Source organism: Molossus molossus, unplaced genomic scaffold (genome assembly GCF_014108415.1).
Source record: "Molossus molossus isolate mMolMol1 unplaced genomic scaffold, mMolMol1.p scaffold_m16_p_10, whole genome shotgun sequence".
NCBI lineage: Eukaryota > Metazoa > Chordata > Mammalia > Chiroptera > Molossidae > Molossus > Molossus molossus.
The window spans coordinates 72,312,993-72,325,806 of record NW_023425345.1 but is presented as its reverse complement, the minus strand read 5'-3'; the positions used below and the strand labels follow the sequence as shown (position 1 = coordinate 72,325,806).

General features: G+C 41.8%; 1 protein-coding gene across 1 annotated transcript in view; it reads right to left on the bottom strand.

Moving 5' to 3' along the window:
- Nucleotides 1–12,814, bottom strand: part of LRIG3 (leucine rich repeats and immunoglobulin like domains 3) — a 45,213-nt gene that overhangs the window by 16,867 nt on the left and 15,532 nt on the right. Inside the window, exons 4-5 of the mRNA XM_036251239.1 lie at nucleotides 1,822–1,953; nucleotides 852–995 (exon numbers count right to left, since the gene is read on the bottom strand). Of these exons, the coding sequence (XP_036107132.1) occupies nucleotides 852–995; nucleotides 1,822–1,953 (276 nt within the window). The remainder of the gene's footprint in view (nucleotides 1–851; nucleotides 996–1,821; nucleotides 1,954–12,814) is intronic.

The window sequence follows — 12,814 nt, the reverse complement described above, 5'->3', positions numbered from 1 at the left end:
TGCAACTCTTTGGTCTGCAAGCCGACACTCTAACAGCTGAACCAAACCTGCCAGGGCTACATTTTAATTTTGAAACTGTTGTCCACTCAGTATAAAAGTAAACAAATTAATATTTGTTTTTAAATGGTCTAGAATGAGAATAATGAATATCACATGAAGACACAAGGCCTATTCGGGAACAGGGGCGTCATGTTTATCTGGTTCCATCTGCTTACAACAGCTGGTTACTCTCACAATTCTTTGTTTAATGCTTTCTCTTTAAGGCAGCCGTTCTCAACTCTCGCTGCACACTGGAATCACCTGGAGAGTTTTAAAAATTACTGAGGCCTGGATCTTACCCCCAGAGGTTCTAATATAATTGGTCTAGGGTGTGGCCTGGGCACTGGGATTTTTAAAAGCTCCCCAAGTGTCTGTAATGTGCAGCCAAGGTTGAAAACCACTATTTTGTAGGAGCCTGTTCACAGATCATTCAACCATTATTAACGAGACAGCTCTTTACAGCCACATAAGCTATCAGAGCCTCCCGGAGCTGTCTGCGTTATTCTCATAAACCACAGCTGTTGAGAGTCCCCACGATTTCTTTCGTGCCACAATAACGCCTTTGTACAGAGGTTGTTCAATGATTACACTGTTCAGTCTTTTGGTAACAATCCGACATGCCTTGTCAGGCAGGAGCGAGTACTAGGTGACTTGTAAGGCTTGTTCTGATTTGGGTATTCTACAAGCCCAGCTCTCAAAGGGAAGGGGCCACATCCTTGCTTCTAAACTCTTTCTGCTACATTGTAGATTTTAGGGGACCAAGGGATTTAGAGGAGGTGAGAAAACATGACCTAAGAGGATGTTTTACTTACAGGTGTTGCAGTTGGGGCAGCTTGAACATCTTGGGTGGGACAGCTGAGATTCGGTTCCTGTTCAGCTTCAACACCAGGAGAGTGTTGGCCAAATTGTCAAAATACCCAGGTTCCATCGATGTGACCCGGTTGCTGTTGATATACCTGTTGAAAGTTTGAAGATGAGGTTCTCTTTCTGGTTTCTTTGGGAAGACAGAGCGCATGCATGATCTGTTTTATAAAGAATCTCCACAGGCCCGGCTGATGTGGCTCAGTGGTTGAGCATCGACCCATGTACCAAAAGGTCGCCGGTTCAAATCCCGGTCAGGATGCATGCCCAGGTTGTGGGCCCAATCCCCAGTAGGGGGCATGCAGGAGGCAGCCAATTGATGTTCTCTCTCATTGATGTTTCTCTCTCTCTCTTTCCCTCTCCCTTCCCCTCTCTCTCTCAGGAAAAAAAAAAATCAATAAAGAAAAAAAGAATTTCCACAGAACCTAAACACCATTTGTAACAATGAACACTTTAAATAACTGCTCTCTAGGTTCTTGTGGACCAGCACTAACAATGATTCACACATTGATAGGGAACGAGTCACTGAAAAATCTGAAGGTTATAAAAATTTGTTAAAGATGCTTATCTCCTTTTTTGAAATTAATTTTATTTTTATGAATTTATTATGAAAACAAAAATGAAACAACAGTGGCTTAAATCTGATTATTTTTTTAAAAGAAGCACTTTGCACCCCATAAGTTTTCTAACAGGCTAGGGATGTCTCATTTGTGTTTAATTCAGAAGTATAGAAGTAAAATAAAGTTTGTGGTTATAAGCAAATTATAAGTCAGTAGAAAGTTACATTTTTGACCCATCAGCAATAAAATAGACAGAGTTTGTTATATCTTAAAGTTGATTTTCTTATTATAACATGATATTTTCACCACAGGTGAACATCTTAGCTAAGGAAACATCTTAGCTAAGGAAAACTTGACTTACAGATATTTGAGTTGTAGAGGTGGAAATGCAGTTTTAAGATCTGAAATATCATTGCTGCTGAGGTCCAAAGTTTCCAGGGACTGAAACTGTTTCAGCTGTTCAGGTGCTATTTCAACAATCCTGTTTCCAGCCCTGGAATTAAAGGACAGCAAAGATAACAGGGGTCAAAGTACAGCAATCTAAAAAGTGAACATTTTCTATTCCAAACGTTCTCCAAAAAATGGAAAACTGCTCCAAACAGTTCCTTTTAAACAGTCTCTCTCGTCACTTTCATTTTGAATTAAATAGTACATCGTAACATTAGAATCTAGTATGAAGAACATTTCCATAAAAATCTGGGTGTGTTATCTAAGTGCTATGACTTAAACTGCTTTCTCTTTGTTATCTTGTTAACAGTCCCTCTTCCTTTTCCATTTTCTTAAATGGTATGTGGATGCCCAGCACCAACCTGGTATTCCAGGCCCTGTTAGTTCCCTCTTCCTTCTTGACTCCTCATCTATCTCTAACTCTTCACCTGGAAAGAACCCACACTTCAGGTGCCAATGAACTTAAAATACTCATCAGATTGGGGCTTTTTTAAAGCCACGCTACAGAGATTTCTTTTTCTTTCAGAAATAGCAAGTTTTAATGCATTACCACAGTCTTCAAAACCAGTGGATATGCTTCAGGGCTCTGAATATTATAAAAGTATTAAATAAGAGTCCTGCAGTCTAAATAATCCCTGGGAGTAATTAGATTTAAACATTCTGACATTAGCAGTCTTAAATACCAGACCAGCATGTCCAATAGGGTAGCCGCATGAGGCTCTTTAAATTTAATTAAAATTAAATGTTGAAATTTAATTCCTTAGTCATAGTAGCCTCATTGCGAGTCCTCAGTGGCCACCTGTGCTGGGTGCCTGTCAAATGGGACAGTGCACACACAGCACATTTCTACCATCCTGCAAGTTCTACTGGTGAGCGCTTCACTAGACCATAAATTAAAGAGAAAAAAAAAGAGGCCAAGGCAAAGCTCTTAAGAAGTCGTCAAGACAACAGGTTCCAAGGTGAAAGTCAGCATTAAATGGCCATCTTGTCACATTAGATCTTTGTCTTTTCGATCATTTGGCAGGGAAAATAGCATGTTAAGGGAGAAAGGCTGAGAAGATAACAGTCTACCTACAAAAAAATAAAAAGTCTCTTTACAACCAACCCAAGAACAATGAAAAGAATCTGAAGGCGCTAAGCAGAGCTCTGTACGGAATTCAAGTCACATGAGGGCATTTTCATACAAAGTCTGTAGTTAACCTTCACTTGAGACAACTTAGAAAATGTATCTCATACATGTATCTTTCTTACCAACACATGTATTTCCATGGTGCTCTGAGTGAAGCTCTTTCGCATTGTTAAAATTCACAGGCCTCTCGCCATCTTAAAGGTTCCTGAGTTAGGTCCACTCTAGCGTGTTTTCACGAAGTCCTGTGTTGCGCCTCACACGGCCCTCCTCACTTTGGCAGTCTGGACTGTCACACTGTGAGCTCCCTCCACACAGGGTATGTCTCTACCCCTCTATCTTGGAATGTGTAGAGAATCTAATCATATTATTTGACATATTATTAGATTCCAAGCCCTATACTAAGCATTTTTCACCTATATATTTGCCATTTAATCATAACATTTCTATGGTGTACATATTACAGTTAATTTTAAATCTAGGAAATTAGAGCTTTTAATCTGATAGTCCAAGCACTCCCGAGGCACCTCAGAGAGAAAGTCCTTACTGGTCCCAAAGCAATCCCTGAAGGCTTGTTTCAGAGCATCCAGTTTCAAAAAGATTTTTGACAATTAAGTCCTCATGAAGAGATGCACCTTAAGAAATGCCTCTACTTTCCGCCCTTGTAAAAATGCTGTACTTCTTGTTTCAAACTAACGTGGGAATCCACCCTGGCTCATTGAGCCATCATCATGCCAACAATAAGGAAACCCTGGAAATGCCCCCCACCTGTGCTTGCACCCTAGGTAGATAAGAAGGGCCCCAGGGTCCGCATGTGCATGTCATCTGTAAGAGTAGAAGATATCTCGAATATGTGCAAATGTCAGGTGCTGCTTTCCTCATAAGAAAGAATAAGGTTGTTAAGTTTTCTATTTAAAAAACCACTAACAGCCTGGCCAGTGTGGCTCAGTGTATTGAACATCATCCCATGGACTGAGAGTTCTTGGTTCGATTCCCGGTCAGGGTACATGCCCGGGTTGTGGGCTCGATCCCCAGTAGGGGGCATGCAGGAGGCAGCCAATCGATGTTTCTATCTCTCTCTCCCTTCCTTTCCCTCTAAAAAATAAATATAAAAAACATAAAAAATAGATTTAAATAAATAAATAAAAAACAACTAACATAACTTCTCCAAACAGTGCTAGAATCTTCCATATGTCACTTTCAAGGACTGTAGGGAATCTTCTTTTTGATCCAAGTCATCCAAGAATCTAACCCCATTTTAAAGTAATTCTATACAAGGTAACAAGGTGATGTATATGGTAAGAGCCGAACTTTGTGATAATAGTAAGGTGAAAAAACACACACAACAGGATTAGCATCTCCATGTACAAGTCACAAATATCAAGCCCTCGGATTCCCATAAAATCTTACAGACTTTGTTTAGAGTCAAGTCAGCCATGACCTCTGATTCTGACCATTTCCCACATCTGGATTTGCCATTGTATATCCTCCTTGATCTAGATGTGAGGTACAGGGAAATGCAAGTGAGACAATTAGTCAATTTCTAGGTCCCGGAGATGAATTCAGTCCAGCAGACAAGCCACAGGGCTTTAGGGTCAGAGTGTGTGGGTTAAACAAAACCACGCTTTAGGGGACGAAAAATGTTCTCTTAAATACATAACCCAACTGTTTGCATTACCAGGATGTCCTCCCACAAACAGTGGAGTAACCCTGAAGTGCTCAAGTGCCCCCCTCTCTCCACCTCCGTCCTCTGTCCCCAGCCAGTACCTCCCATTAAACCCTGCATCTGGTTTTGGCCCCCAGGCTGTCTGGGGCTAGTAGAGCTACACTTATATTTAACAACAACAAAAAGAAAATGCTCAGCTTTAGATTTCTGCAATAAATGGAGCAAATTGGTTTTTGGTGGGAGGGAGCGGGGGACCCACAGGTGTCTATCACGTTGGTCAAATAAGGCTACGAGTTAGATAGCAGGCCATACAATCTTTGGTTTATACATTCGTTTGTTTATAAGGTAATTATGAACAAGGTATTAAAACTGCCAATTACTTGAGTGACGAATAAAATTTTCCTTGCAGTTAAAGTATGCTCCAGCCAAAGCCAGCAATTTCCTGAGCTGCACACCTCCTAAACTGCAGTGTGAAAGTGCTCAGTCACCGCCGGGCGCACAGTGCTGTCTTTGTCAGTGCCGCTCCCCAGCACAAAAACCCCTTACAACGGCCAGGATAATAGTCCCTGTATCACAAAATCCCCACTCTGTCCTAATGGAGCTGAATTAAATCCAAATACCAGTTTCATATTAGCTCTCAGACTTAACTGGCAAATAACTACCTGGTATGTACCCGTTTTTGTTTTTTTCTTAAAAAAAAAAAAAAAAAAAAAAAAATGCTTTATATCATGAAAGGGTTTTTTAAAAGGAGACAACTACATTAAAAACAAAAAAACTAGATTAAAAACTCTTTTTCATCACCTAAAATCCTCAATCTAACCACATCAGATAATAGAGTGGGTCACAAATAGCCATTTCTGTAAGACAAAGATTCACTTCAAATCCATTTTTAATTTTTCTCCATATATGGATAAATGCCAAAGTTGATGAGCACATTAAAAGCATTGCAGTTAATGTTTCTGGCAGAAAATATGCCACACTTTAACAAAAAACAAACAAACAGAACAAAGTGTGTGAATACCCTTTTCCACTACTTAAGTTAGTGTGAAAATGCCATCTTTGTATTGTTTCAAAAACCACACTAGGGCACTGTAAGCACTGGAAGGCATTTCAGCCTTGTGCAAATCCATCTTAAGGACTATGAATATTTTGGTCATCTACGTTTGTTGACAGTACAAGGTGTTCCATGGTTAAATCATCACCGGGGTCAGGTAAAATCAGTTCCTTGTGGACAGACACAGACCTGGGGTCTCGGTGAGTTGGAAGGCAGAGGGTTCCCTCAGACTTCGCAGAGGCCACAGGAAAAACAGAAGTCCCAGGTATGTCAGCCTTGGCTTCTCAGGGCCAACAGTAATGGCTTCCCTTTGCTGCTAATTCCACCTTTCAGCTTACTTTGCCAAATAACTTCAAAATGTAGAGGCAAACATGACCTATCACTGTGTACGATGGTATCTGCTCGAAGAGTGCTCAAGATCTAACAATGAAGAAGGCAGATGTGGTCCCAGACCTCATGGAGCTTAAATTCCAGTGGGGAGAATAGATAGGCAAACGGGAATGGTCACGCAAGTGATAAGGGCTATGAACAGAAAAGAGTACAATGGAAGAAGGGCGGCCTCCTAAAATATGGTGGAGGGGTGCAGGCGTTCAGCAAGACCTCCTGTGGCAAGGAGGTCGCTAGTGTTCCAAGCAGAAGCAAGTGAGAGCAAGGTAAGTCTTCTCCCCTTCGAGGAAGTAAAAGAAGCCTTGGTGGCTGAACCATGGAGCTCATGAGTGGAGACTGGAGAGAGAGGGAGTGTGAGAGTGAGATGACAGGAGATGACAGTAGGTCAAGTGGTACCCTGGAAGTCATTAGGCATCTGGCCTCTATCTGAAGATCAGGAGGGGGAGGAGGGCGGATGCTTTCAAATGGGGGGGTGTGTGTGTGACAATATCAGATGTGCATTTAGAAAGGCTGTTCTGCCAGCAGTGGGCAGAAAGACTGGGTGGCAGGCAGGCAAGACCAGGTGCAGGAGCGCCACCAGGAGGTGCAGAGGACACATGGAGGCATGTTGGGAGGATGCTGGCTGTCTGCCTAGATGTCCACTCTGGGGGTGAAGCACCAGTTCCTCTGGTTTCCCAGGGCACAGGCTGTGCTTTTCTCCTCCTGACATACAAGCTCGGTTTCCAGCTCTGCAGTGCCAGGCACTACTGGAATTCCATTCCCTCCACCTGTTACCCCGGTGTTTTGGATCGCAGATATGGGAGGCCTTCTAACACATGGGGCAGACTGTGGTCCTCTCTTGCTCAGGTGTGAGATGCTGTCTAGAATAGCCCAATACTGACATTTTATTGTGCCTATAGTCACTAGAAACATAGACAAATGTATTACTCTCATATATAAAAAATGTGCTTCTTTGTTTGCATACTCTGAACACCTCCACTAAATGTAAACCCAGACTAAGTTAATAACAGTAAAATACAACTTACGAAGTTAGCGACATAACCACTCAGCAGGATGATGATTGGGTGTGCTTTTTGATTTGCTGTGATCTCAAAAGAAACTCATGTACTCTTAAGTGGATATAAATGTTGTTAGTTTATTTCTCGAGTCTAAAAGGGGAGTCACGGAGTGAGATATTCTTCGTTAGTGAGGAACCAGAAGATCAGGTTTTTCACACTGGAATTCCTGAACCAATTAAACTGTAACTTCTTGATGAATAAGAAGTATTTGTCAATCGTTTTAACTGTCTCTGCTGTACAAGATAACAGGCAGCTGAGGCCTTGCAGCTGTGATGTGTAAGATGTGCGATCTGGGCTATTTAGAGAAGTTATGTGCGTGTGGCATTTTCCCTTCAGAGGGTGTGTGCAGTGAAATTTAATTTGAAACCTTTTTTTTATATGTTGCAATGCCCTCTTTTCTTAGAATGCATTTCTCTAACCACATCCCTTAAGTCCAATTCAGTTACTGCAGCGAACAAATTGCTGAATCTGTGGTCATTCCATACAACCACAGAGCAAGCATATTAACTGTATTGACTGGGAGAGTCGGCCTGGCCCCAAGGACATACTGGTTTCTATATATAACTTGCAAGCAACCAGTTTAACATCATTTATAAAGGAATTACAAGTTGTTAAAGAAAACACTACATTTTGCAAACACATTAAAGGTCACTTATACTTCCAACAATAACTCTCCCCTCCCCCCCAAAAGAAAGCTTCCTTGAAAACTATCTTGGCTGGAATACTAACACCCCATAATATTAGGCTTCTTTAAACAGAGAGACTTGGCAAGCAAAGAACCTCTCCCATGCAGATAAAAATAAACTCTCTCTGCTCATCTTTTTCTAAAAAAGTAATTAAGTTTCATTAAAAGAACACGTGTTTAGACTGGTCCACTGGTACTGTGGCATCAAAGAATAAAGCCAAATGAGGCAACTTTACCAAGAGGAAAGATTCTTGACTAAGAATTAATGATGCTAGGCAGCAAATGAGCCACTATGAGGAGCAAAGAGTCAGTTCTTTCAGCTAAAAGCCAGGTCAATATAAAATATAATTATCTGTTGGATCATGAACATCATAATGATGGCCACAATGTTTTAATAAAATAATCAGGGCCCTATTAATATGACAATTATAACACATGTTAAAAATGAAGAAAGAAATGAGTCAAAAAGCCATTCACACCACATACAAAACCCTTTTTGATCCCCAAGTGTAAATTCAATTTAGTCCTTTATGTAAACAGAAATTTAAGAGCAAGTCTTTCAATTTAGGATGCTAAAGAAGATACTTACTGAACAATTATTTTAATCTGAAACAATTTAATTATGTGCAATAAAAATTAACTCTACTCTAGTGAAATTTAAAAACTGTCGCTCCCGAGTCTGAGGCCCTCCACAACATTCATGCGCCAGACCATGTTACGGTTAAGCTGTGCGGCAGAATCTTCCCATCAGCTTATGATTTACTTGTGAGAGGGGAGAACTTCTAATTCATTTCTGGTCCTTCCGAAGTCAGGATTAAATGAATGAGTTCAGACCCTGAAGTGACCAGTCACAATTAGTCCAGAAACTCTAGATCAAATTTTAGATTAGCCCCTAAGGATTTATCTAAATTGTGGTTCAAGACGCAATGTCAGAAAACGTTATGATCATTACAGCCCCCACCCAGAAAACGTAAACGTAAATCTATGATTTCACACCCTAACCAACCCGTTACATGTAGGGGCTCTCTTTTGTTTTTTAAGTAGGATCTCTTTGAAGCAGCAATTCAAACCACAGTTCCCCAGCAAGGGGATGTTGATTCTGTTCCTGGTTGTTTTGATTTACTACAATTTGTGAACTTGATTTTCTCACCTGTCAGTGGGAGGAAACAGAATGGAATAATCTCCTCCAAGAAGCTGAGATTCAGGGTGTGGATGACAAACAATGCAAATGACCAGGTCGGCTTGAGGCCTCACAATCATCATGCAAAAAATGCAGCCTTTTAGAGAACCCAGCCTCACTGTGGGAGGATTTCACCTCTTTCCTCTGTTGGAGTGCCAGTACCTGGCTGCTCAGTCTGCCTTGGTTTACTCCCTCGTTTCCCTGGGCATATTCTCCATTAGCTTTCCAAGAAACCATGCACAGAGAGGTGTGTGAGGTGTGTTTCTCTTTTTTCCATGTTGGGAAGTACCTTTATAGGATCGACAGTTCGTGTGTGTACAAAGTTTTGATTAGAAATCCTTTTCCCTTAGGATTTGAACACAGTGTTTTGCTCTGTTATAGCCCTTATAGTTAAGTTTGAGGAGCAAGAGGCCATTTTGAGTCTCTACCCCAGTATTTCTCCCAGTATTTCTTCATCTTCAGCAGGTATCAGAATTATGGGACCCACCCTCAAGGTTTCTCTTTTAGAAGGTCTGGCTGGAGCCTGAGAATCTGCATTTCTACCAGGCTCCCAGGTGATGCTGATATTGCTAGGAGCACACATGGGGAAAACTGTCAATTCTTATAGCTGATCCGCTTTGTTTTGTTTTGTGTCATTTCCCCCGCTCCGAGCTTCTCTTTACCCCGGTATTAGGAGGCATTCCATTTCACAGTTATGTGAAGGGTTTTTCACTCTTAGTGCAGGGTTCTCATTCTTGTTTGCCGGCACACTTTCAACTTAGAAATGTGTGTTTCTCAGTTCTGAGCCATTTTCTGGCATCTTTGATCATTTCCTCCCTCCTGTTTACACAGATGTCACCTTGTGGAAAACCAATTAGATAGGTGTTAGACTTCCTACTTGATCTTTTTATTTTCTCAGTTTTATCTCCCCTCTTTTCCATCCCTTTGTCTTTTGGTTCTTCATTTCAGAAGTTTTTTAACTTTCTTCCAACTCTTTTGCTAGCGTTTAAAAGTGTCTGTTATTGTATTTTTAACCTCTGAATTCCTCATTTTCTGAATATTCCTTTTTCTTTTTTTTTAGCCATTCTTTCCTTGTTTTGTGGTATAACATCTTTTTTCCCCAGAGGTACTCGGTTGCTTTGAAGCTCCCTTCTCCTCCCAACGAAGGTTTCCTTTCCCCATTTGTTGCAGACTCTGACTTCAGTGTTAGAAACTTCTTCAAAAGTCAGGCGATCGCTGGCTACCCACTCATATTTAATAAAAAGCAGCAGTAAAACGTTGATTACGGGCTGTGTGAGGCATGGACCTGCTGACTGGTGAGTCTCCCCACAGGCGGCTGAGCAGGGGGATCTCCACGCCTTATTGCTCAAGTCCTCCAATCTCAAGTGCAGTGTTTGGGAGGGCTAACAGGAAAATAAGCTGGGGGGGGGTCCACTCTCAGTACTCAGATTTCACTTAATTTCCCTGATTGTAGAACATGCTGCCCTCAATCCCCACCTCCTGCCCAACTGGGCCTGTGTCCCAAATTACTGAGATTTTTCTGTTTCAACTCTCCAGAGAGTAAACTTCCAATCTTCTGCCTACATTAGCAGAGGGGAAGTCACTGGGCTATAAATTTTAGACACGGAACCTGGAGGACACTCTGTTTCTTATAAATGAGGCTTAACCAATCCCCCAATTTAGTCCTACTCTGCACTCCATCTTCACAGGCCTCAAGTTCCTGAACTATTCTGAGGTTCTGTAGCAAAAAACGTGTGCTTCTTTTGGGATCCACTCTGGCTTCTCTCTGAAGTCAGGTACAATTTGCCTGCAAAATTTTTACGGCATCTGTCATTTGAACTGTGTCCGCCCCCGTTTTTCTTTGTTCCCACTGATGAGCAGTCCTTTCATTGTAAGGGGATTCATGAGGGTGCAGAGTGAAATGAATGCATTGGTCCACCATCTGTATTAACAGGGACTGAGGTGGGGACCGTCAAGTGTAAGTGCCACAGAATAAAAGTGTAATCATCAGCCCGGCTGGTGTGGCTCAGTGGATTGAGCGTCATCCCATGGACTGAGGAGTCCTGGTTCGATTCCCTAGGAGGCACGCAGGAGGCAGCCGATCAATGTTTCTCTCTCACACAGATGTTTCCATCTCCCTCCCTCTTCCTCTCTCTCTAAAAAAATAAAAAAATATTTTTTAAAAAAAGGTATAATTCATCTAATAGATGACTCATGACCCCAAACCTCTCCATGTACTAAAATGATGGTCTAGAAGCAACCAGAGAAATGACGCTGGGATAAGGTCGTGCTTTGATTTTTAATCCATCGTTTTAAAAGGCCTATCTGAAAGCAATTCCTATGAAAATGACAACAGACTTGGGGATCTCAGCTAATGACAATTCAATATGAGACAATACTACAACCTGGTCCTTATGATGCCAACAGAATCTTAAGCTTCATTAATTTCCAGTATTTGGACCAAGAGTGATGGTCCTGCCATCTCCTGTATTAGACCACATCTCACACGTCTGTTCTGGGCACAATGCTTCCCAGTGTCGTGCTAGACGAGATGGATGTGGGGAGGACTTGAAAAACCTAGATGTACACTGTCCAGAACAATAGCCACCAACTATGTAAATTTAAGTTAAATTGAAAATTCAATGACACTAGCATGCACTGCCCACGTTTCAGTGTTTAATGCCCAAGTGGCCAGTGGCCAGCGCAGGGGCAGCCCGGACACAGAACACTCCCGTGGAGGCAGAGAGCACCTGGGGAGCATTGGCCCAGACCCCTCGTCGCTCAGGACACAGGAACGGGAATCCGAGCTGGGGAAAGAGGCTCTAAGAAAACCTTACACGGTAAGCCTGGTTTCATACTGCAGAAAGGAGCAGGGAGTTGTTGCCTGCAGCACACAGAGTGAGGACAATAGGTAGAAGCCCAGAAGGGCAGGGCTCAGCTTAACAAATAAAAAGTCCCAGCAATTAGAACTGTTCACAATGGAATGGCTCCTCCTCCAGAGTGAGCTTTTGTCCCTGCCTGTACTCAAGGGGAGTTGGACAACCTCTCTTTCAGAAGTTTCCCCATAGGGAGAAAGGTCTCTTCCAATTCTAAGTTACTAGGATTGAGTACAGATACTCAAAACTAACAAAAAACGAGTTAAGACTAGTTATATAACATAGTGAACTGTTTCTAATTCCCCTGACCTTTTTCTTGATGTGGAAATGGGGATAGTGGTGAGGAAATGAAAGCAAAAAACGCAGGAGGAGGAGAGTGACAGACAGAGGGACTTACACAAATAATCGACTATTTTCCTGACTCTGCAAACACCCATCTGTAAAGAATGCTGCTCTCTATTCCTAGGCTGATCCCTTGTGCAGGACTCTATGGCAATCGATGACTAAGTTCAAAAAGCATCTTATTTTTTCAAAAAAATTATGCTCATTTGGATTCTATTCCGAATGAGCATAATTTTTAATAAAAACGTTTAAAATGGCTCATGCATAATAAAACTGACAGTCCAAGAGCGTGGACCACAGTTCCCCATGCTGCAGGGTACCTGCAGCACAGATACTACCTTCCTATTTCATCTTGTCTTCAACTTCTCTCCACAGACTATCAGTCTATTTGGCTGAAGCTTCAGGGAGAGAGAGGGAGACAGCCAGGCAGGTGATTTTAAGTACTAGAAAGGAGGTGCTTATATTTATAATTGCCTTTCCTTTCATGTTTTGAATTTAGTACTTACCCAACTTTCCGCCAAAGAAAGAAGTCATACTGGTTAGAGACCTATTTC